This window comes from Acanthaster planci, linkage group LG04 (assembly GCF_054643075.1).
Source record: "Acanthaster planci isolate LZ-2023a linkage group LG04, COTS_SCS, whole genome shotgun sequence".
Lineage (NCBI taxonomy): Eukaryota > Metazoa > Echinodermata > Asteroidea > Valvatida > Acanthasteridae > Acanthaster > Acanthaster planci.
Window position 1 is genome coordinate 3,149,308 of NC_141780.1, and position 24,707 is coordinate 3,174,014.

At 46.4% G+C, this 24,707-nt stretch overlaps 1 protein-coding gene across 3 annotated transcripts in view; it reads right to left on the reverse strand.

Annotated features, from left to right (window-relative positions):
* Positions 1-761: 761 nt before the first annotated feature.
* LOC110983693 (cilia- and flagella-associated protein 54-like) overlaps positions 762-24,707 on the reverse strand; it is a 43,251-nt gene continuing 19,305 nt past the window's right edge. For 2 of the 3 annotated variants that reach the window (XM_087135823.1, XM_022243162.2), the window contains 36 exons: positions 24,311-24,511; positions 23,648-23,843; positions 23,232-23,324; positions 22,280-22,406; positions 21,803-21,917; positions 21,322-21,492; positions 20,623-20,727; positions 20,223-20,320; positions 19,553-19,767; positions 18,571-18,761; positions 17,861-18,088; positions 16,886-17,109; positions 16,195-16,448; positions 15,358-15,513; positions 14,713-14,901; positions 14,376-14,463; positions 13,799-13,981; positions 12,745-13,012; positions 11,911-11,997; positions 11,666-11,788; positions 11,455-11,508; positions 11,093-11,244; positions 10,584-10,720; positions 9,850-9,947; positions 9,519-9,582; positions 8,919-9,099; positions 7,806-8,014; positions 7,039-7,208; positions 6,344-6,535; positions 5,782-5,960; positions 5,081-5,338; positions 4,461-4,614; positions 3,875-4,163; positions 1,796-2,811; positions 1,590-1,673; positions 762-1,158 (listed from right to left, as the gene is read on the reverse strand). In XM_087135823.1, the coding sequence (XP_086991949.1) occupies positions 1,039-1,158; positions 1,590-1,673; positions 1,796-2,811; positions 3,875-4,163; positions 4,461-4,614; positions 5,081-5,338; positions 5,782-5,960; positions 6,344-6,535; positions 7,039-7,208; positions 7,806-8,014; positions 8,919-9,099; positions 9,519-9,582; positions 9,850-9,947; positions 10,584-10,720; positions 11,093-11,244; positions 11,455-11,508; positions 11,666-11,788; positions 11,911-11,997; positions 12,745-13,012; positions 13,799-13,981; positions 14,376-14,463; positions 14,713-14,901; positions 15,358-15,513; positions 16,195-16,448; positions 16,886-17,109; positions 17,861-18,088; positions 18,571-18,761; positions 19,553-19,767; positions 20,223-20,320; positions 20,623-20,727; positions 21,322-21,492; positions 21,803-21,917; positions 22,280-22,406; positions 23,232-23,324; positions 23,648-23,843; positions 24,311-24,511 (6,669 nt within the window). In that variant the 3' untranslated portion in view covers positions 762-1,038. The remainder of the gene's footprint in view (positions 1,159-1,589; positions 1,674-1,795; positions 2,812-3,874; positions 4,164-4,460; positions 4,615-5,080; positions 5,339-5,781; positions 5,961-6,343; positions 6,536-7,038; positions 7,209-7,805; positions 8,015-8,918; positions 9,100-9,518; positions 9,583-9,849; positions 9,948-10,583; positions 10,721-11,092; positions 11,245-11,454; positions 11,509-11,665; positions 11,789-11,910; positions 11,998-12,744; positions 13,013-13,798; positions 13,982-14,375; positions 14,464-14,712; positions 14,902-15,357; positions 15,514-16,194; positions 16,449-16,885; positions 17,110-17,860; positions 18,089-18,570; positions 18,762-19,552; positions 19,768-20,222; positions 20,321-20,622; positions 20,728-21,321; positions 21,493-21,802; positions 21,918-22,279; positions 22,407-23,231; positions 23,325-23,647; positions 23,844-24,310; positions 24,512-24,707) is intronic. The other variant, XM_087135824.1, reaches the window with a different exon arrangement.

Genomic DNA, 24,707 nt, shown 5'->3' on the forward strand with positions numbered 1-24,707 from the left:
CGCCGGTAGTTAGTGACAAGCAACATGGTGGCGTCCATATCGTAGTAAACTATTCGAGAGTTAATGCTTGGACAACTGGGCTGAATTCTTTTTTATTCAAACAGGAACATTCACTTCTGTGTTGTGAAAAATAATTACTGTTAATTTTGCAAAACTTCCTATCGTCTCCAACTTTGTAAACCATTTCTATTTTTGCAGCTGTTCAAAAATCAAAATCTCACGAGTTTTTCCGTGTGTTCCTGTAAAACCCTGACGAGGAGGTGGTGTGTGATCCTGTTCCAAGAACAGTGTTCTTGAGTCGTGTTCCCGCCGTTCGAGCGTGAGAACAAGAAACCTGTGTCAAGAACACGGCGCCCGAACTCGACTAATGTGTACATGTCTTAAATTAACTTTTGATCACATGTAGTGTATTCTCTATATTGTACCTCTCTTTTCTCATATAACAATACAACTTCTTACTCCTTGAATAATGGTTAATATGAAACGATGAGGATGTAAGGCCGGATGGCAGCAAAAGGACAAAAAGGACATAAATACAAACCTTAAAAGTGACAATTTCATATTCCATTTACATATCATAACAAATCTAATAAAAGTATAAATATGACCCTTTTTTTTTGCAAATTGTGAATTCATGCGTTACTTTGCCAACACAAAAATCAATTACTTTGTAAATTTTCTTGGCTGCTTTTTATGAGAAAGGAAAGAGTCTACTCCAGGTGGACGCAAGACTTGAAAAGCATCTGGGAACAAACACTCTTCAGAAAGTTAACATTCAAACACAACAGCAGCCTAGACCAATAACATTTGGCAGTGGAATGGTAATGGGACGGAACAGAATGATAAGTGTAAGTAACAGGACGGATAAATCATTTGGTAGGGTTGAAATTGTTGAAAGCGTAAAAATCAATAAACAAGATGGATACGTCTGGCTTTACAGTGTGTTCGATCGGCAAGTTGTCACAAAGTTGAAACTACCGTGGAGTAGGGTCTGCGCTTTGCCAGAATGTAGGGCTCTGCGTAGAACCGCAGCACTGCTTACTGAAGCATGGGCGACAGCCAATCATAAATCTTGGTGCCCTTGAGGCAGTCGCCGTAGCTGGGATCGAACAGCTGCTCCAGGCTGTGAATACGGGGCAGCTCAACCTCAAAAGGAATCTGTAGAGAAGAAATTGAAGAAAAATCAGTTCTGTGCAAACTCTTGAGGAATAAACTTTGCTTGAAGTGAGTCAAGAGTGGTGTATGTGAATACAAACAGACTTGATGAAATATACGCGGAAACATTCAAACGGGACTGCTCAAAACCAGCTGGCTTAACCCAACAGTACGTTTACCAAATTTTAGACTTTTGCAGAGACTTGACATAGATTTGACTGCCTATTTAAGTTGAGCGTTCCTTATTTGCTTTCACTGCTCTGAGGCGCTTGGAATTCATTCCTCAGCGTATGAACAAGAGTACTGATGTGAAGTGTGTGCAAGCAATGCGATTTCTCCTGCAGAGGGGGGAGGGGTCATATGCTTCCATCAGAGGGCATGGATGGACTCCGATGGACCCCCCTTCCCCCCAAAAATATTTATGGCGATCTTACGACTTGCTGGTCCTGCTGGTCTTGTTCTGGTGCTTTGTACTTCAGAAGTTCTTGTATGGTGTCCACACACTGCCTCAGCAAAGCCTGGGATTAAGAGTTAACGTGACTAAATGTGAAATTGAACAAAACGCAGTTGTTGAACGTGCGATTGTGTGTGGTTTTTTTCCTGATGATGTTGCAAGTTGATAGAGTTTGGTGAGCCTTACCTCTAGATTCTCATCTCGTTTGACCTTGGCTGACAGCTGCGTGATGCGAGCCGTTCTCTTGGACTTGCGGTTGGTGGGTTTCCCGGGAGTGCTGGTCCCGTCCTTGGAAGGTGCACCGGCGGCTGGGGTGCTCGGTGGTTTGGGCTTCTCGGCTGCAGCTAGGGAAATCTCGGCCTTCTGTCTCAAGACAGCCAGTCGATCGTGGAGGTCCGTGACCTGGGGCAGGGCTAGGGTCATGCAGCCGACGGTGGGCATGGGCGTCTCAGCGGTGGCTTTGGAGGGGGATGGTTTCGGGGGCGTGGCATTTCCGATGGCATAGAGGAGGAGAACCTGTCGGTTTGGGGTGCCATTAAGGTGGAGGGTGGAGGGCTGGTACCACTGGAGACAAAGCTCATTCTCCCTGGTTGGTAAGGTTTTATCCGATTCTTTTTTGGCCTCTTTCTTGTTTGAATCCTCCCCTGTTTTGCTGACCCAGCAGAAGACATTCTCGGGATATCCCTTGGCAGGAATGGCCAGCTCTGTTGGGGGACCACTGAATGGCAACACCAGGCCACTGGGGGGCTTACCTGCCTGGCAGCTGTCGGTGAACACGGGCAGATGGCTGCGTAGGAACCCCAGCATGCTTCGCAGGCGCAGCAGGCCGTCGGCGCACAGCAGTGGCAGGCGCACCGCGTCGTGGTTGATGCCCGTGTCCAAGCCACTGTGGTTGACAAAGCCCAGGTCAAAGCCAGCACCCAGGCTGCCGCTCTCTGCTGCTGCTGCCCCTTCGGGCCTGCCGGTGTCCGCCCCCGGCCCCATGGTGTCCAGGTTGCAGGTGCGCTGCAGGATGGCCGTGTAGCTCAGCAGGTGCACCCAGCTCAGGGCGACGGACTTCTGGGTGAAGGCTTGACCTGCAGGCGGGATAGGAGACAGTGAGGCTACAGAGAAGCCATCCTCATCTTCCATGTCTGCTTTGACTTCATCCAAGGTCTCCAGCCTGGGCTTATTAGCTGCTGGAGGGGAGACGCCACGCTCAACTGTGTACAAATTCAAACACCACTTTTCATTATAGTATTCCTCTGAACACTGCTTTTTAAATTCAGAGATCAACAGTTTGAAATTGTGGTGAACGTTGAAAAATTATAAAAAGTCAGAAAAAAAACCTGTCCACATAACAAATGCACGTATGAATTATTTTTAACTTTTAATTCAGTGGTTAATTAATTTTTAATTGATTTGAAAACAAAAATAACAGTAATACTGTGCAGAACTGAGCAAACATCAAACTGAAAATAGTAATGAAACTCATTATTTGAGGACACCTTGCATTTACCTCAAATAGCTTTACCACTTGCTGCCAGGTGCTTTTAAAAATGCAATGCACACATACAGGAGATTTTTCAAGATTTTCAGTTTTCAAAATTCTTCAAAACTTCATCATTTCGTTTAATGGACATTTACGCCCACACGAATGACTATTTGGTGGCTACTCTAAGCTGACAGGCAACCTTCATTGACTCCTGAGTATATCAGCCAGGCCTGCCGGCCCTGTAAAGAGAGCCCAGAACTGTGAGGTATTGCGTAATTTCCTTTGTCCCCAGTGAATGCTAGTGGCGTCTTTTCAAACGCAACTGGATTAAAATGTAGCGGTGCTGTGTCGCTCATCAATGAGGCCCTGGAGCACTTTTGTCCGCGGAGCTAATCCACAGGTGCGCTATGCCCAAAACACTGGTATACTGTTTAAAAACAGTGACAGATTACCTTCTAAAAAATGCAAGCCGAAAAATGATGGCAATTCCCAGCACCAAGTCTTTTGTTCTGAGTATTGTATTTTGTTACACGGTCCAGCTCTTTTGTCCCATTTCAGGCACCCCGGCTCTGCATATAAACCCAGGGTGCTCAAAACGGGGTTCCCCGGCAGCAAGTGGTTAACAGTAAGTTTAAGCAGATAATTCATAGTAATACTACCATTTAAGCTTGATAAAATTTCAACAATCCCAAAAAATCGATTTGTTTTGGGACTATTTAAATTTTTGTAAGACCTGGACTTAAGGGAGAGCTAGATTTTTTTGTTGATGCGGGGGGGGGACCCTTACATACCTTTAGGAGTACTTGTCAGGTCCTGCATGACGAAATCTGGGATCAACTCCTTGACCTTGTCCTTCAGGGTCAGTGAGGTCAGCGACGGGTCACCCACCAGGAGGGCCAGTGACCGCTGGGCCGCGGCCACCGTGGTGGCAGCCCGCACGGCCAGCCAGGCGGCGGTCAGCTCCCTGCCGCGCTCAGCCGATGCATCCTTCAGGGCCAGGTCTCGCCTGGACGGTGTGGCCTTGGCAGTGGTCGTGGTGGAGGTGCGGGAGGGTTTCTTGGAGGCCGAGGAGCTTGGGCTCTGGGGAAGGATGAAGGAAAAGAGTTTCACCTTTCAGAAAAAATTGAGAAAGTCAGAAATCTCTAGACAAAATGTCCAAAGTATTACAAACAACATAAGTTTCCTTTCAAAAGACCAATACATAAAAATCGGATTGAATAAGATTTGACTCAATTACAAGAAACTTCAAGACAATGTCGCTGCACTACGGGAGCTTCACAGAAATTTCAGAAGGCTACATGAAACAGGTTACATGAAGTGCAACTGTGTCAAGCAATGCAGAAGTTCCATCACTGATGGTTGGATTTGGAGCCCTACCCTGGATTTTTTCTTCTTCTCTGGCAATGCTTGGACAGCGAGGGTTCTACCCTCCTCTCTCTCCGCTTGCTGCAGGTCGTTGATGATCTTGAGTCTCTGGCCGGCACTGTCTAGGTACAGCAGGGCTATCTCCAGGTAGGCCTGGCGGATCAGACTGTGTGGGTGGAAGATGTGGAAGAAGCCATGACAGGTGACATGAAGGGCCAGAATATCTTTGGGGACTGTCTATCACAAGATTGGGCAATTTTCAGATTATTAAAAAAGTAATTTAACAAGTGAAATTGTGTATTTTGTAATTCAGAGTGAGACGAGATCTGGGCCAGAGGGACATAGAAAACGATACAGATGTTATAGAATTAAAAAAAAATATTGTTGACAAAGTGCTAGACCAAACACACAACTTGTCCAAGCATGTACTTCAAGGGTGACGCTGGTCACCTCTAAGTGCCCCAAAATGTTAAACGGCCTTGTTGCTCATTTCGTGAAGATGCCAATGCTTCACGTCCAGTACATGAAAGCATTAACTGCTCCTGGGTAGACGTAGATGGCATTGTTCTGGTTTCATTTGTCAAACTGGGAGATCAACTCTTCGCTGGCCAACTCGGAGGACAATCACCTACCCTAAATCGTGGGTGGCAGCCATGCTGGTCGTGACAGCCTGGAGGAGTGTCCCTGCCGCCGCCCTGGGCTGGTAGCAGGCTCCACTGCTGCTGTTTCTGCTGCAGCGGGCCAGCTGCCGCTGCACTTTCCCCAGCTGCAGCAGCAGCTCGGCCAGCAGGCTGCCTTCCTGCCGGGCGCAGACCCGGCCCAGCTCCAGGCCCGTGGAGAGGACGCCGGCTGCTTGGAGCCAGGGGTCTGGGGTCAGGTCGCCAAGAACCCTAAGAAAAACAAATTTTAGGGCGAGATTTCAAACTGTTTTAACTTTTCACTGACAACAAATATCAGGACAACACCAGCAAAAAAAAGAAATAGGAAGGAATAACCTGTAACCACTGAAAAGGAAACAAGGACAAGACCCAGTCCACAGCCAAAATAAAGGCCGTATCTCCAATACGACTGTTTTTGATGAATTTTCTGGAATACAAATAGAACTATGATGGGTAAAGGAAATTAATTGCTGGACACGACATGCATCAGGAACAATGTTCATTTTTCTGTAACTCTTTAAATCTCAACATCCTAGAAAAAAATCCACATGTATACAAATTTGATACTTTCACAGAAGAGAGTTTGTGCATATTTTACTGGACGTTCCCCGACTGGGTTGGAAAGGCAACAAAGCCTCTGGCAAGCTGGACAGGATACAATTCCCGTGACTCACTTTGCACTGGTCTTGGCTTGTTCCCTGGTGGCCTGGCGGGCCAGGGCGTGGCCTATCCTCATTTTGGTCTTGGCCAGGTAGAGCAGGTGGGGTAGGTAGATGTTCTGGAGGGGGCTGGCGGGTGTTGACAGGTAGGAGATGGAGGTGTGTCGCTCAATCTTCTCACCGAGTAGCATCATCTGGTCGGAGAAAAATCGGGAAACATCTCAATACAAGTTATGCTCAATCCAAGAAACTGTCGAAGAAGTTTCTCCATTTTTAAGACCACTTTTCATGTCTGTAGCTTGCTCGCTTAGTAAGACAGCTGCCTTCGTAAGCAGATACTTGTAGGTTCAACCTGTCTACACGTTAAACATTATATAAAAGTGTCTTTCTTGTGAGCTCTCCAGTGCAAAAATATGCCTTTGTCACTGTCCACCTGTTGCTTGTGACTGGTCTTGTGAATGGGCTTGAGATGATCTTGACAATAACACTGGTTACTGACAAGGGCCGGCATTTCACATCAGTAATGTCACAAGCATTGAGTCTGTGAAAAAAGCCAGATAATGCTGTAAAATACTACCTGACTGTGCAGAGTCTGCTGGGCCTCAGCGTAGGCAGCCAGGGTGCTCTCTGTGATGGGCGCCCCCTTCTCCTTGTGGTAGGCATGGGCGGCCAGGGCCTGGAGGTCGGTCAGCTGGATCTTCGCGAGAGCCAGCAGGAGGTGGCCAGGGGAGGACAGGGTCTGTTGCTGCTCCAGGAGGCTCACGACCTCCTGGGGATTGTCATAAACGGATAGGAGGGCAGTCAGAAAAGAGCTGGGAGGCCCTACAGACAAATTTCAGTATCCTAGACACTTGTAAAGTGACCCAAATATAAATGCCGAATTTGTATTGATAGAGTGCCCTCTGTAAATTGCGCCTCAAGGTAAGGAGTACGAATTTCAGAATTCCGATTATGAACAATACATCTCTTCTTGTCATAAATTTTGAGATTAAGTGGAGACTTACAGGCACTGCCACTGACTGTGTTGGAATTATTTGCTATACATCACAGCTACTCTCCTTCAAGCCAAGTCAATATTGTAATGCACCGACGCAGTATCATAACTCAGCAAGCTGCTACCTCAAACGCAGGCTTTAGACTTTGAGTCTTGCCACATCAGACCACTCGACCACATGTGCGCATGCTCCCGTTAAACGTCAAAAAGGCTTCTGAACTTTCAGATTCTCTGCCCACACGGTGGAGGGAGGAAATTTGAGCTCAACGGTGACCTACCTGCAGCGTCTGCTTGATGTCGTCCAGCGACCGCCCCTCCTGCAGGTCCAGCAACGCCCCTTGCATCAGGAACTCCGCCTGCATCTCGTTATCCCCGCAGGCCTCGGCCTCCGTCAGGCCTTGCATGCAGAAATGGCGGCAGTCCAGGTCCTCCGATGGCCCACCGGAACCTGAAGAAAGAACAAACAAATTGTTGTAAGGCTTAGGAGCTACGTTTGCCGGGCCCTATCACTTATTGATGAACTGTTCAGGTTTAGAAGTGGGAGGAAAACCGTCGATAAGTATTCTGTGGAAAACCCACAGAATCAGGTGGGGGCTGAACACATTTTGGCCTGGATCAAACCCCAGTTGCAGAGCTGAAACGTGAGGAGAGTACAATATTATGCCAACCTGACTGAAAACAAATGCAAAACAGAAGTGTCGACGTGATTTGATGCCACGTGCCACGGTGAGTTTGTGTCCCAATTACCTGCCCATGGCTGAAAACAGAGCACGCATCTATGGGAAATGCAGAAAGCTACTGAAGCTTCCACTAAAGTGTGTATGTTAATGCCAGCCCAAGCCAAGTCACTCAGATACAGCTGGACTTCCACAGAAGAACCCAGGAAAACTTCCCATTTCAAATAGCCTGCTTTTTCCATCACTTAGTTTCCACCCATCCGTCTTCCATCCACCCCCAAAAACCTCATACCCAATGCACGTAGCTAAAATGCTACCTCAAACTCTACCACAGCCTCTCGAATATGGATCCCTCAAGATCTACTTACTTCCGAGGAGACCCATTCCCCTGACCCGGCCCATCAGGCACTTAACCAGGGCCAGCCGGCAGTCCAACCACAGCCGGCCGTCCAGCCGGGACCGGCTCTGGAAGTTTTGGTATTGGTACTGGCTGGAGCTGTCCACCTCTAGGGGGGTAGGGGGCTCGGGCTGGGAGGCCATCTGGAACTTCAGCTTGCTACCCTTGAAGGACGACAGCCTAAATTATCGGGACAGGAGAGTAGGCTGGTTGTCAAAACTTAACTCATACTCCCTTTGCTCTTTAGCTGGGACGAGAACTGAATAAACTGAGGGCTAAACTAATTTGGTAAGTCAATGCCAAGTTAAATTATATATGACGGTGGCTGTGCACTCTGAATCCACTGAAACACTGCAAAACTTGGCAATTAGATTCTGATGGTCTTACGGTAGATAGCCAATTGCATACCCGAAGAAGCTGCTGGAGCCAGGTTTTTTTCCCCTTAAATTCTTCAACCTTGCAATTGCGCTTTGACCCAACCAAGCACGAAGCGTTAATACGTCAACCGAGGAAATGAAAAAAGAATTCTTATACAAGTGTCCACGTCCTCCGTGGAACAAATAAGGAAAGTATGTGTGTTCACACATCATCTGGTGTAAAGTGGTTAAGATGAATGTGAGAGAAGTGTTTTGCTCTTTCTGAAGAACACACAATTCTATCCGTAATTGACTAGCACCAAATTTTTGAGTCACAAGTAGTGAGAAACGGCCTGTAAACACACACTCCCAGAATGAACAACATCATTCCAGCCTCTCTGTTCTATCAAGTCTTACCAAACACAAATTAACAGCAGAAAACTTTTCCTGGCTTTGAAAACCACTAAAAGTATTACAATGTCTAACAAGCTACCTACAGTAATAAACGGTTTATATCTTCACAATATCTTCTGATTTCTAGAGCTGTTATGCAGAACTTTATGTTTTGAAAATTTCTGTATTTAGTAAGAAATCAGCTCAGAACCAGTCGCAAACCATCACATGGCATTTTGCCCGGGAACCAGTTTTCACGAAGCAGATATCCTCTTATGATGAGCAAATTTCTCCTGCTTAGCAGCTCTCTGACACCAGGCGTTGTGTCCACTGACCTGCGAGGTGCCTTGAGCTTCTTGCTCTCTTCAAACAAGCTGCTGCCTTGCAGGGCCGTCATGGCTGAGATGACCACCTGGGCGCCAGTAACCGCCAGGTGCAACTCCCTGTGGATGGAGGCCAGCTCCAGCTTGGCCAGGACGATGAGCTCCAGCTCGGCTGCTGACTGACCACAAGTCCCTGACAGGCAGTGAATAATCATCATCTATTTCGTAAACATCTACACTTCCCATTTCTAGGGAGGAAGGCTTTCTGTCACTCGGAGACAAATGCATTCATTTACAAGCTCACACTGCCATGCAGCTGGGTTGTATGCCGTTAGTCCAAGACAGGAGGTTTGTTCACGACAGTTCTTTGGTGAGAGTCATAAAAACTCAGACTCGAATTTGGGATTCTGTGACTCAAATAGGACTCATGACTCCTGAATTACACCTGCTCTCAAATACCCAAAAGCATTAAACTGACACCGAATTGAGGTCTTTCACAGTAATCCGTAAAGTTTTCGATATTCTTCATAAAGCACAACTTTGTCACTAAAATACAATTAACCACCGTCATTAACTGACCAGGTAACGATACATGGCTTATAGACCTCTTACCTTGGCCCTGCATGATCTCTACCATAATCTTCAAAGTCTGTTCAGCTGTCCTCAAAAGCCCTCCCTATAAATATAGCAATGGAAGAAAAAGATGGCACTCATTTTTTGGCCTTACAACATTCTCTTTGAAGACAATGATTACTTAACATATTCTGCCAACAAACCTACAAGATGTCATCAGTCTTTAAAACTGTTGTCAAAATGACAAGTAATAATGGGTCCAAAAAAATGCAAAGGGAAGTTTCTGAAAAGCCATTCAGGTGGTTTGCAGAGAAAACAAACGGGTTCGATTTATCTACCCATCACTGCCTGAGAGATGTAACCGACCTACCTTGACAGCCTCCAATGTTAGTGGTTTCTTGCCTCCAGTAAATTTCTTGCCTGTGTCTTCTGTTACGGTCAGACTCTCAACCGAGCCTTCCTCAGATGCTAACCACAGAATAAATAACCAAGGAAGGGTGAATCAAGAGATGGGCTGGCCTCCTTCTTTGTTAGCCTTTTGGGATACAACTACTGGATTCTACAATGGAGAGGTGGTTAGCTGATGATTTTTCTTGGTGTCTGAGCAAACCTTTCAGTGGAATGCAGACTGTGACATCACATTAAAAGGCTTATAAGGACAGTCGCTGGATTCCACTGGAGGGGAGCCATGGTCCATAGCCCCTTGACCTTTGACCCCTCTCCTATCAGGCCCATACCTGAGCCTACTCTGATCCAAGTGTGTGACATTTGTTGGACATCCTCCGGACCCATGCCTTGCATCCTTCACGGTAATCTTGGTATGTGTCTGCTGTCTTTCGGGGCCCAAAGAAAACAAGTCTGGATATTTCCAACAATGGCATGGGTAGTTGAGTCAGGTGTTATATAGGGGTGGTTCTCAGTTCAGATACCCATGGGTATCCCGGTACGGCCCTCCTGTGGACTCGAGGCTTACCTCTATATCTTGTTTTCTGGGTCACAAGCTCCAGACAACGGGTTGTCTTCCAACGGTGGTGTGAGTGGCTAAAATGGGTATTTTATGGGGATTTTTCAGCAACCTGACAGGACTCCTGACCCATGGCTTACCCAAGGCATCCTCCACGGTGATCTTGGTGTGCGTCTTCTCCGTCTTCTTGGACACCACAGAGTTGGGCGGCTTGCTGATGGTGGTGCTGGTGGTTGGGCTGGGTTTCCTCTGGGGCGGTTCGGGGCTCGTACTGGTCCTGGACAAAAACAACACATCGTGGTGTAAATTCAATGCCAACTGGTGGTGGAATCCAGTGGCACACAGTGTGGCAGTAGGTCAAAAAAGGATCAAACACTTTCAATTTTTGATTTAAAATGTTTAAGCAGAAAAACATTCACACGGTTTCAAGATAAAGGAAATGAAACATAACTGAGACGGTTAAATTAGGCTGACAACTTCTATTTTTCTGCTTATAAATAAGTACAAATCTTTAAAGTATTTCTCGTGCTTCTCTCAAACTTTATCAAATCCTTGGCACATGGTCAAGTGCACCTTGCTAAGAAAGGTCATTATCCTGAAACAATGCCTGACATGATTGCAATTCATAGTCAGCGACATGTAATCTTACGTGACGATGTCTACGTCGGGCATGGCTTGTATTGTGGACGCAATGGCCACCATCAGGTGCGCCTGGGCTAGGGACAGGTGACACGTCAGGTGGGGCCCGTACAGCGTGGCCAGCGAGGGTGATAGTCTCTTCTCAATCAGCGTCTCCAGCATCTGGAAGGGAAGCCCACACGTTAAATCCATTTTCTTTCTTGAGTTCCGTCAAAAAATTCTTCCTGAATTATATTTATGTCAAAGGACACTTAAGAGTGTTTAAATTTCCGTGTATGGTGTGATCCGTATTAAATCATGTACTTCAAATAATTTGAGAGTAACAGGGAAGCTTCAATTCAGTTACGGCAAAACAGTTTCTACTGTACTCACCTTTAGATTGGTGGGTTCCATCAGTGGCTTGGCCGAGTTGAACTTCTGAGAAGACTTCAAAGAGAAATTGAAACCACATCAATGCACATTCTATCAACAATACCCTCTGAAAATACCCTGGCACTGAGTTAGGGATGACTTCCCTCGAGAAATAAAAGCAAGAAATCCAGTGAGAACAGTTTTATTAGAACAGCACTGGGGGAGTACTTACCATCTTGGACTCCACTTGACGGAAGTTGTTGTCGGCCGTCTGTGGTAGGCGTTCACCATGCAGCAGACGACCAAGGACTGTGAAGGCTTCACTGTACAGACTCAGGTCAGTCAAGATGCGTACCTGTGGAAATGGCCAAATACTGACCTGTCAATATCTGTTCACCCTGGAAAAATCTGACAAAATCAGTAGAGTTTCTAGTTTGCCCAGTCACAACATGCAAAATGGCAAGAATGACTCGTTACCTTGAGGATGCGGCCATCCACTGCACGCTGAAGGTCCCGGCAGACAAACGTAGTCAGGTACTGATATAGTGTAAGCAGAGGCAAAACCTGTAGACAAGACCAGCACATACGTAGGTCAAGGGGAGATTAAACGTCACCGTCTGACAAATGTGATGCAGGCACATATGATTGACTCTTAAGAGAGTGGACTTGAATCTGGCAACTGAATGTAGTTTTTGAACTCTAGGGTGTTCTTTGCACTTTCGTATGCTCTTGCACATTTCACATTGATCAAAGAATTGATGAGGAATTCTCGTTAAGGTGTAACACTTTGATCTCAGGAAACCATTTGAGACTGGGTTTTGTACATGCACACTTAGCCTGATGGCGGTCTACAGAATACAAAAGGCTAGCTGTGGGCTGCCTGTGATCAGAAGTTAAACAGATTATTAAATCTAGAAGCTTGGAGATCAGGCATATTAATGACACGTGAAATGCTGCGATCTCATAAAGACAACCACATAAATGCGACTGCAGTTAACTTCTTAATGGAAAGGTCTTGTGGGCTTTATAAATTACCTAGTTCCAATAGAAACCTTGTATTATTAGGAATTGAAAATGATAAATACAAGACGTGGAGGCTAAAGATTTCCTTCTTATAAGCAAGATGTTGTACTAATAGCGCTCAGGGTTCAACTGTACTCACTTCTGATCATGCAACACAGCCAAGTGTACCACAAATGCACATACAGACCTCAGGTAGAGCAGGTGTCATGGACCCACATTCACCAAATTACCGAGACTAAAAAAAAACCTGGAACGGGAAGAGGATGACATCACAATGTGAGGACCCACCATGAGACTGTGCCTGCCCCTGGACAGCTCCTCGGCCACCCAGCGCAGCGAGGCCAGCAGCGTCCGGCCGTCGCAGCGGTAGCGATCCGACAGCAGGTCAACGCCGGGCACCAGGTACTGCACCTCGCAGCCCTCGCCGATCTCGTACAGGGCGTAGTCCCGGTCGGCTGTCGGGTGGGGCAGGGAGGCCCGGAACAGTGCCTTGAAGAGGAAGGCCGACAGGAAGCAGCTCTCCATGCGCAGGCCCAGGTCGGAGGTCAGGATGTACCTGGGTACGAGGCGACAGTGTCAGGGATCATAATGAAGTCAGAATTCAACAGAGTGAGCTCAAATTGGGGTCTGGGGTCAGGATATACGAGGACAGAGAGAAAGCATGAGCTAGTCCCAAACGGACCCTGTGCATTGTTTTGCTGGAATGTCATTCTGGGATTTTCATCTCACTTCTGTTCATGGTCTTCTTTCCGTGTAGATCTCTCCAGGCTTTCTTGATGCAACACCTGTAAACCATTTAGGATTCCTTAATTCTATTACCAGAATGAATTAAATTAACTTGCACGCCAGATGCATGCCAGACCATTCCCAAAATACAGACCATGCCAAGAAACCAACCCCACGGACGGTGTACTCCTGGGGGATGCCGTTAAAACAGTGGCCCCTAACTCACAGGTATAAGGGAAATTCCAGATATCAAGGGTCCAACAGTGCGACATTTTTGTCTCCCAATTACATCTGACCTTTGTTATTTGACATGGAAATATCACCAGAATTGTTTTCAAACTATTACTATTTGTATGGAAGGTAATTTGCATTAATTTATCACTCTTGGAAATTAGAAAATGTGTTCTGAAGTTACAAAATTCATAAGTTAGATTTTACAGGGACATGAAAAGAAATGGACCCCTAATTACTGAAATTACCCACATACTCAACTTTAAAAGCAAGCCACAACATTCTGTTGGCCAAAGAGGCATTCAACACGCGCGTATGACTTGTGCATGAGCCCAGCACCATCACAGTAACAGCTAATTCTGGTCTTAATCTACATGCTACGTACTGTGCTATCTTGGAGGCCAATACCGCCCCCAGCAAGCAGCCCCACATGCCACAGCGATCCAGCAGCTGGGAGCTGATCTCGTGCTGTGACCTCTGACCTGTCAGCAGCTGACGCCAGCTGTGCAGGGTGTCAGTGGTGTTCATGATGAGATCCAGGGACTCCGACCACCACTTGAAAGCAGCTCTGCAAATAACCAAACAGGAAAATTTCTTCACTTTAATTACAACTGAGATGAAAGGACGGGCCACGCCATCCTTGGAGTACGAGTGCTATACAGCATAACGATGGCAGGGAAATTATGCATTGACAGTTTCAGAGATTTCTACAAACCCTGATGTCGAAAAAAAACAGAGAGAATTTTACATGATGTATATATGGTGCATGCTTGTATCTTACCAAGATCAGTGCCAACACAAACAACTGGAACTAGGCACTGAATGCGTAAACAGCAGCTCAAAAGCAGTAGGCAAACGAATATGCCACCGGCTCTGATTTGACACTGCCGCTCTTGATGATGGCGAAGCATATGCCAGTGTGTCGCACTGACACCGCCAGCCTACTTGGCATTCAGCCTAACCTGATATTCGCCGCATGGTAGTAGAGGTTGCCCAGTTCATGCATGGCCTGGGCTGCAAGGCCTAACTGCTTCCTGGCCAGTAACATCTCTGTGGACAGAATAGAGGTGGAGGAAATAACTGACTGACTATGAGATGAGATGAGGGGGGGAGGAGCTTAGGGGAGGGCAAATGTCCCCATTTCTTGTCTCACCTTTACTTTCTCAAACAGAATTTCATCTCGCTGAGTTTTTGAAAGAGTACCGTGAAATCGAACTGTAACGTTTAAAGTGAGGAAAAAAAACTCCTGTTGTTTTTGGCAAATAAGAAAGACTGTGATTGCTAACAGTCCGTGCCTACCGATAGTCTTGTCGTAGGAGGTCAGCACCACCCCAAGTTGTGACTTGGGCAGGGCCGATGTCTGGACCTCGGCCATGGTCTTGAATTCCGCTCGGGCCAGGTCTGGTGGGACAGTCATCTGGGGCTGGTCATCGGTCTCGGAAAAGCCCACCCGGCTGTGGATGCTGTGGTGGCTGGGTACAGGGGCAGCTGCAAGGGGGGGGGTCAGATGATGAAGACAAGTGGCAGGTGTTAGATTTTGATGCCAAAATAGCCACCATTATTGGTGTCTTCTTGGACTTTATAAAGCATTTGGGAAATTCTAACCCTGAAACAATCGTCTTCAAGAACTAAGAAGTTAGTTACTAAGCCAGATGCTTCGTTAGAAACATTCTGGAATTTTTTAAAACAATTTTTCACCAAGAATTTATCAAAATAAAAAACGAAAAAACAAACACAAAAAACAAAACTTTCAAATTCAAGCGCAAAAATTGCACAAGACTTTCTGCAGTGCTCTTTCACTTTTCATGGTACGCAGAGTGTACAACCAACCCTACAGAAAAGCAAGTTAACCTTAGGAAAGTCCCACGCACGGCTAACGCAGTAAAGAACAGTCTTGTTCAATCTCTTTTGAGAAACCAACTGTTTCGCTAAAGGACACGTTACCATTTTGCTGCGTAGCAAGGTAGAGCACCAGGAGCTTGCGGCTGTGCTGCAAGGCTCTGGCTGTGTAGTTAGAGGCGCTCAACGCTTGCTGGAACACAGTCAGGCTGTCACCCACATCCAGGGGAACGCAGACCAGCTTGCCTGCATCTGAGGCTCCTGCACGGAGGAAAAGAGGTCAGTTACTGGCTTGTGAGAAAACTAACAGACCTGGATTGACCGAATGTCATGTGAGGCTCCTGAGCTGAAGATCTCACTAAGCGGATTTATGTGTTCCGTAGAAATCTGCAATGGTCACCGGTAATGTAAATAACACAAGCTTTTAGCTGATATTAAGCAAATGTTTTCTTAGCAAATTTCTAAGTTTAACAGCCCTGTGAAACTGGCCCAGTTCAAGCACGCGTCTATGGTAATGGCTGCAGCCCCTACTTCCCATAGATTTGCATACAATTTCAAGACCCAGCCAAGTAACTGGGACACCGCCTAAGCACAAGACTTTAACAAGATCTTTGTCCATTTCTGACAACTGGAAAGAGAGCAAAGAATATGCCAACTTCTGAAACAGAAGTTGAGACGAGGAAGTAACAGTTGAAGCCTTGATGAACGTGGAAGCATCTTGGCCATGAAGAATGCTCACTGCTCTAGTTCAAACGCCTATTCATAGACCACTGAACATTGTACTCATATTCACAGGGTCTATGTTAGATTTGAATATGTCACAATCAGAGTAACTGTTTTTAGACTCTACCACTTAAGTTATTAGGAACTGGCTGCATGGTCAACAGTAGTGCTATTTTTAGACTACAACTGCAATCCTTCGCAAAAGAGCCGAGAACTGACCTCCGTAAACATCGTGCCCCTCAGGGTCAATCCGTCCACCCATGTCAATGGCCTTGAGATCGGTGGGGTCCAGCTCCACCGTCAGCTGGACCTCCTTGTAGTTCCTGGCTGTGATCAGTGCCCCGCCCAGCTTGTCTGAGGCACGCTGGAAGTGGGGCTGGACTGGGGGCGGGCCCCCGTAGGCCTGGAGGCGGGAGATGAGCTTGCGCTGGGCCTGGACGAGGAGAGGGCTGACCTGCTCCGAGTAGCGCTCCCTGACAAAAAAAGTGGGAAAACTGCCACTGTTAGCTGAACTAAACATCACCAATTTTCCTGTGAATGTGCACAAAACTTCGGCATCTTCGCATGAGCATTTGTTACATGGCAGCAATGGCATTCAAGTGCTGGTCGTATCTCTCTCCTTGTTACTGTTGTGGGGATCTTTGTATGACTGCATCCAGGCCAACCAGAATTTTAACATGGGCTTATGGTCCCCATTTTGTTGAGTTCCCAAGTTCCCAAGTTGGTGTACTGATGTGCTCTTTAACTAGCACATAAAAATAGTTGGAAAGTTGGAGTTGAGTTAATGCGTACCATATTTCAGACAAATATTATACTGTGTGAAATTCGGTGCCCTTTGCAGGAGTGAAAATCATTAGTTTCAAAAATCACAAAAAGACGACACTGACAGGTGGCTCAGGGTTGAACTCACTGTGTCAAGATGTTGAATCTCATGGCCACATCGGCCAGGCATTCCCACTGCTGTTCATAATACAGCATCTCCAGCACCCTCAGCACCATGCGACGCATCCAGCGGGAGTCTACAGTGCTGACGTCATCCAGGGCGTTCTCAAACTTCAGGCTGGCCCCGCCCTTCTCGTCCGACACCGTCCCCACCCAGGTGTTGACTAGGATGGGTGGCTGCTTCTTGGACTTCTGTGGCAACGAAAAGCAAACAGTATTTTGGACAGGGTTTGTGGAGAGGATTTTTTCGGGTTGGTGGTGCTCCCTATTGACTCTCTTCAAAGCGTGACTGATGGATTTAACATTTCTTCTCACCTAACGCGAGAAAAAAGAGGAGTTGATTCTAAATCAGAAGTTATCTCTGGAAACTCTTTGGGATAACTTGGTCTATCTCGGGTTACATTTCCAAGCCTGCATGACATCAAATGGACAAAGTATCTTTAAAATAGCCTTTCCTCAAACGGCCCGAGAACAGGATTTCATTTTTTACTGAGAGAAGAGAACTACATAAATTGTTGTAACAGTATCAAGTCAAAGTGTACTTGATACGTTAGTCAAGCTCACGTTTTTTACGAACACTCCCTTGTTGAAATTTTGCCTACTAGGTAAAATTAAACATTTCTCCCTGGATGTTGGAATTCCCAAAATAGAAGCTGCGACATTGGGCGACTGCTGAGCCTGTGCTAGACTGGAGACATGGATATAAGAACAGGGAAGTTTCTGAAATGGTATTGGATGCTATGCAGGCTCAACATGTTGTCTTATCTTGCAGTTTCGTCCACCTAGTGCTTAAAAGAACACACAAATATGCAAACCAAGGTGGGTCTACACTGGTGTGAATATTTACACAAATTGACATCTACATCAGAGGTCATACCGTGTTGGTCACTAAATCGGACACTAAATAGGTGTATGAGATATTCTGGAGCACCCGGTGGTGTACCTTCTGAGATGCCTCGGCCTGGCTCTGCAGGCACACCATCATGTCCAGCAGGCAGTCCACGGCCGTGTAGAAGGGCCGCCACACCACAGCCCTCAGGGCCTCCACGGACAGCAGGCCGTTGGTGTGGCCGCTGGCGAAGGTGTGGAGCAGGGCCGTGTGGGCACAGTTCCACAGGGCCCGGCTGGCATTCTGCAGGAGAGTCCAGTGGCTGCCGCGGTGCGCCAGCACCTGGTGGGAAAGGTAACATGAGACGGAGGTTGAGGCTACAATCTAGAAACACTGGGCCTGATTATCATCGACTGCATTTGGCTACTGCGCAAATGTTATTTCCTCTTTTTAGGGTAATGCATTTTTTTTTCATCATTTTCACGTATGTTTGGGAGGGGACTGGAGGCTGCGTATACTTTTCAAACTTATCAGAAATGAATACATCCAGCGCAGAAACCATGATCTTAATATTCGTCCTCTTTGTATGCTCCTAACAGGGGACCTAAAGTTTCGACATCTGATATCGAATACAACTTGAACTTCAATCTTAGGTGTTTGAGAGAATTCCCTGCCTAGCTCCACTTCCAAGACAACAAGAATATAATGGCCCGAGCATCAGTGTTGTAGTTGTGGCCATGGGACCAAACACAAGACCAGTGATAAGTCAAACGGGGGGGAACAGAAAGTGGTTAGGTTTAAAGAAGGGGCTGCAGTCAACTAACCACTGCCTTCTTGAGGTGGTTGAATGTCTTCTTGAGGCTGTCTACGGTGGCCTGCGTGGTGATGCCGGCGTAGTCGACGTGGTGCTGTGGGGCCTTGGTGGTGGGTTTCTCGCTGTCGTAGGACCGGTACGTCCTCATGGTGTCTGACTCTTTGTCGTCGGGAGGTGGGGGCACCAATGGCACTGGCTTACCTTTGAAAATCACAAAGATGGTTAAAAAGTCATTGAAAAAGTGTCCATAAAAGGTGTCTTTTATGCACAGCAACAATAGCCGTCCTTGGTTGGCTGGTTGCAAACAAATAGTTTACTTTGATGAAAGTCACTTGACTGCGGCTTGAAATCACACGTCTCTATGGGAACTGGCTGAAGCCAGCTCTGTAGGTTTGTGCATAACTTCTAGCTGCAGCCAAGCAATTCGGACACAACTTTGTACTGACTTGGCAACAGTGATGAGAGCAGCCAACCTCACTGGCCAGTGGCTTAAGCGGTTCCCACCGGTGCTTGTGTTGACATGCAGGGATTTCCCATGCATGCTGCATGGAGGATGTTTAAAGTTAAACAGGTCTCGGCAAATTCTGTATGCATTATCGGATGACATCTATCCTTGTCCACACACTTGGGTGATTTGCATTGAGTTTGTAAACACAAACAGAGCCACCAACTAAGGAGTGCAGGTTGAGCGTGTGAAGCGTTCACTGGGTCGTGGGCCACAGCTGGGCATCGCAGCAAATATTGCACAGCAACGTTGTCTCAGAGATTCAAAAAAGGTGATGATGCAGTGCGACCTAACACAAATCTATCTTGGACAAATATCTGCCAAGGGTTAGCATTTGGGTAAGCCTGTGGTTGGCACCTCTTGCTGTTTTCAGAAGTCTGCCTCTTTTGGCTGAAAATAATACTGAGCCTCGGACGAGTCCATTGTGGAATAATACCGTCTACGACTGGTTTATGAAAACAAAACGATTCACGTTACACTGACTTACCCACAGTAACAAGCGCAGCCACCTCGATGGCTGACGGCTGCATCTTGTACTCGTCCCCTGGGTCCATCTGCTGCAGTTGCACCATGACGGGGTCGTTCATGGACGGCCGTGTGTCATCCTGCCTGGTAGCTGCCCGGGATGGTCCACCGTCCCAGCCGACCACCAGGGTGCCCGCGGTCTCAAAGGTGAACCATTCATTGTCCAAGTAAGAAGATCTATGGAAGGCAAGAAATCATAGATTTTTACTGAACTATCTGAATAGATGAAAATGAACAATAAACTTGCTCAACTAGGATGTTTTTCTTTGAAAGTTTGCCAGAAACCCTCTTAAATAATACAAAAAAAGATTTATCAGTCATTACACAGCTTGAGTCACTATTTGAAAACCGACTTTAAATAAACTTAGTTTGAAATTAATTATGGTTCTAAACATTCTGGGAAGGTTTTATAATTCAGGATAGGTTACTTTCTGCTCAATCCAAACAAAGCTGACTTTGTTCACCTAGCGTGGTCCCCTTGCAATCAACCTTGCTCTCTCAACCACTACACTTTCTTTTACATGTACATACAACTATTGAACTCAACTGGAAAATGCAGTACAGCCACTTTCAATGCAGCAGATTTTTTTGAGTCAGTGATGGGAATCTTTCCAGTGCTGCTGCAAATTTACCTGTAAATGTCTCCCGCCGCTGGTCCCATCAGTTTATCTCGCTTCTCCACCTTGTTCAAGAACTGGGCAAAGTGGCACAGGCCCTGAAGGATGTTCAACTACGAATGCAACACAGAGAGAGACCAGACCTGTTGACTTCTGTTATCTCACAGGGAGAGATTCATACAGTAATTTAGACATTCTCCCCACATACTCAGAGTCGGGCTGACCTGTTTCATGGCCTAGATAACCCTCCTAAGATAATCAAAATTTTATGCAATATTGTAAAATGACCGGATTTTGATGATAAAGCTACTGACGTGACAAATTGACAACAACGTTTGCTCTTTGCTTTGGGCCTTAGCCTTGAAAAGCGCCCATCTTCTAATTGGCTCCCCTACCCTCGCCCTACCCCCCATACCTGAGTTCTCCAGGGAATCTCGTCGGCACATATCTTCCTCAGACGCTGCTTCTTCTTCTGGGTGTGGTAGAACTCGGGCAGGATCTGCTCCAACTTCTCAAAGGCCTGCCGTCAACACAACGCCGCATGGGAATGAATGGACAGGATCCGGTAAAAAAACAAGAAGTAAGGAAGGGCAGCACGGCATAAATTCAACTTATTTCACCAAGTAACTTTCGAAACTAATGAACCAGCAGCAGTGGGAATGACGAAAAAGAGCCCCTTGAATAAAACAGGTACAACAGTAAAAGGATGACGTTTTACCAACACTGCAAAAAACAAACCAACCGACAAACAAACAGAATTTATATCAGGTGGCTCTTCACCTGATAAGAACGTCTCAAAACTCAAATCGCATTACTCAATAAGTAATAATGTGTTTAATTAGATTTATTTACCACAGGACCAATTTTATGGAGCTGGTAAGCAAAAACTAATGCTCAGCAAATTTACGTCCTCAGCAAAAAAGCCACTAAGACTGGGTCACATACATTACACGCTGCACAATGGCTTAGTTGGAGACCTCTATCAGCTAAGCAAATATGGTTCATGCTAAGCAAGCTTCTGCAGTTAGCAGCCTCAAACTGTCCATTCGTCTTGTATCAGTGCCCCCTTTTCCTGATTTTGCCCCCCTCCCCGGCCCCCTCTATCTCTGCTGACCTGGAGCTCCTTCTGCTCCTGCTGGGCCTTGGCGGCGTCCGACATCTTGGCCTGGTGGGACCGGAGGTGCACCAGCAGCTGGAACTTCTTCTTCTTGCGGCGGGGGCTCTTGGCGTCCTGGGCCTCCGGCTGGTTCTTGTTGGTGGGCGCCTGCACGGCGGTCGGCTTGTTCTGCCCGAGGAAATAAGACAGTGTCAGCGAGGATGAGATGTGAAGGTTTGCATGGTGGAGGAAGCAATGTGGGGGAGCTCTGCCATAGCTCTGCGTGGGAAGTCTCGCTCTTCTGCGCACAGGTGAGGTACTGAAGAGAACGAGTGGACTTATCATCTTGAGCAGTATGATGTGCCTGTTGTGAGGATTTTTGAAACAGTGTGACAGGAGAGAAATTTCATTCTCCATACTTGTGTGCAAAGACAACTCAAAACTTGATTTCTTGACGACCGTTGCGTCCACCGAAACCTTTATTCTGTTGAAATTCTACCTTTGTGTACTCAATGACGGCGGCAGCGTATTTCTTGGGGTCATCTCCGGCTACGGTCACCCCGCCTGGCTGCTTGGACAGTGTGGCCTTCACAGCTGAGAGCTGCTCGTTGCGTCTATGAGGATACAGATGACAAAACATGGGTCATTCGGATTTCAAGATCTAAAAGCTATTATTTGGAGCACTGTTTGGAAAAGATGTTCAAACATGGATTTCAAAGAAGCAAAGTCCCCGAGAGAAGAACCTGACATTAAGCCAGTTCAGATGTGTGTTTTGGTGCTCGAGTCGGCGTATAGACACACTGCAAGGGCTGACCTCATTCGATGTTCTCGTATGACCTGTGATACAATTAGCCCAGCTTTATTTTGAAAAACGTAAAGGGAAAAACAAATGCACCCCTTTGACCTGGAAAGGTCCCATCCAGAAATGACCTGGAGTAACGCCGACCAGGAACCTTATTTTGGAGAGGTTATTTACCTAATAAGCCACTGGCTGGAGTCTTGACACCATTCAATGGCCGTGTCGACCAATCCCTCGCTCAATGCCTTCTGAACCACCTGGACCACAAACTCCAGGAAGCGAGCGCGCCGGCGAAACTTTACAACTACAATGATTTGGTAAGCAGGCAGCAGGAATGAAAAGAAAAAAAAGGCTCTGTCAATTTCCCATTCTTTTCAGTTTTGCACAAAATTGGGACTTTTCCAAGATTTTCAGTTTTCAAAATTCTTCAAAAATTCATTATTTCAATTAATGGACGTTTACACCCACATGAATGACTGTCTGTTGGCCACTTTAGTCTGACAGACAAAATCTATTGACGCCCGAGTATTTCAGCCAGGCCTGCAGCCTTGTAAAAAGAGCCCAGATTATGCGGTGTTATGTAACTTTCTTTTGTTCATGAACCTGGCACAGTGCGCTGCTGACCTCTTTCCAATAGGGGCCAGATTAGCGTGCAGTGGTGCTGTGTGGCTCATCGCTGCGGCGGTGGAGCGCTTTTGTCCCCGGTGGTAATCCGCTAGCTCTGAATGCCCCAAACCGTGGTATACTGTTTCAAAACAAGGCTGGATTATCTCCACTATTGAGAGTGAAAAAATGTCGGTAATGCCCAGCAGCCTGGTCTTTTGTTCCGAGTACAGTCTTTAGTTACAAGGCTCAGTTCCCTTTGTCCCATTTCAGATTCCGTGTATAAAGCCTACGTGCTTGAAAACAGGACTCCCGGCAGCAAGTGGTTAAATTGAAAGGCAAATGTACAAGGAAATGATAAATCATGTATTAATATTTACTTTGCTACAACAGTGCTTTGGATAAGACAGGAGTAAATTTTTTAGAAAAATTCAGTTCTGCATCCTGTGAAATGAACAGTAATTCGGACATGGTAAAAAAAACACAGCTGTGGTACTTCAAAGTGTCAAGGTTTCACACACTTTACCTTCTTTGTAGGCATATCTGCTTGGTAAAGCTGCGATGAAGGCATGCAGGATGTTAGGGTCTTCAGACCCAGTCAATTCATCGGCATTGTGAGCTGTTCAAAGGATAGCAAAGGAGTGAAAGTCAACTGGTTATCATCTTACATAATGCACCTACAATGTTCTGCAACCTGAGGTCCAAAATCAAGAAAAGAACCCCTGGAAACTGGGAAGCTTATTAGCAAATAGAAATTCACTCATGTAAAAAACAACCAAAACGTCAAGTTTCCCTACAAATGTACACATCAGGCAGAATTCCTTGAGAGAAAAATTGCCAAAAAAATCTATTGTTGTGTTCTGGTCTTCTCATATTACACAATTACACATCAACACTGAACTGTCCCCTTAACAATCCAAATAGCTATGGCAGATAACGTACCGAGTTTAGATAGTTTGAGCATGTGTGCCTCCAGCGCCCTCAACTCCTCGTTCTTCGGGCCTTCCACATTGTAGATGGTCTGACCAAACCGTCGAGGGCGCTTCTTCTTGGCAACCACTGCCCCTGCTTGGCCAGTCCCGCCGTCGACGTCCTCGATGAAATCGATGGCCTCCACCTTCCCTTTCTGCTCGGACTCCTGAAGGAAAAAACACCCCCCAACAAGTAAGGAGCTGCATATATTTTTGTACAAATACGCTGATGTTACATGCTCACGGAGTTCATGAGAGATTTGGGTAGTGACCCGCACAAGTTCATAAAGAGCAAATCAACTCTTGGGGTTAAAACCAACATTAAGTCTTAACTTATCAATATGTTACTTGCAGGAGTGAGAGAGATGTTCTTGAACTGAGTCCTGTCCGAGCAAGTAGTAAAATGTCTTCTCACTAGTTCTCAGAAATACACAATGCTTGTAGATGTTGCATGGGTGAAGCAAGGACGTAAGGGGGCTTTGACTATTTTGCCTGAAATTCCAGGCATACAGGAAAAAATATGAGGAGCACAGACTGACCTTCTTTTCAAGTTCCCAAAATTCAACATGCACAAAAATGCAAAGAGAAAAATTCCAGTTTTGTAAAAATACTAGAATCGGAAGCTCCGTCTGACCTTCTCAATGGCCAGCATTTTCTTGCCGGTGTCGGTGACATGGTTGGCCAGACCCTTCTGCTTCCAGACCCGCAGCACCTTGGCCATGTGGTAGGTGATAACGGCGATCATGTGGTGCAGGCTGTCCGAGACGGACTGCTGGCGGCGCTGGCGCAGGCTGGCCGGCATCTCCAGCAGGATGGCATAGCAGCGCGTCAGCACCTGAAGACAATAAAAAGACTTACGGCGTTGAGGTCTGGGACTTTGTGAGTGCTTCGTTAGCACTCATAGGTCTTCACTGTTAAAATGCACGTATCCCAGTCTCAATGTAAGCTAAAGGCTTCTCACATAAACAGCAATCTAGGATTTCTTTGTTTTTACACAAGACTTGGCAGGAATCAGAAGCGGCTACTGTCCC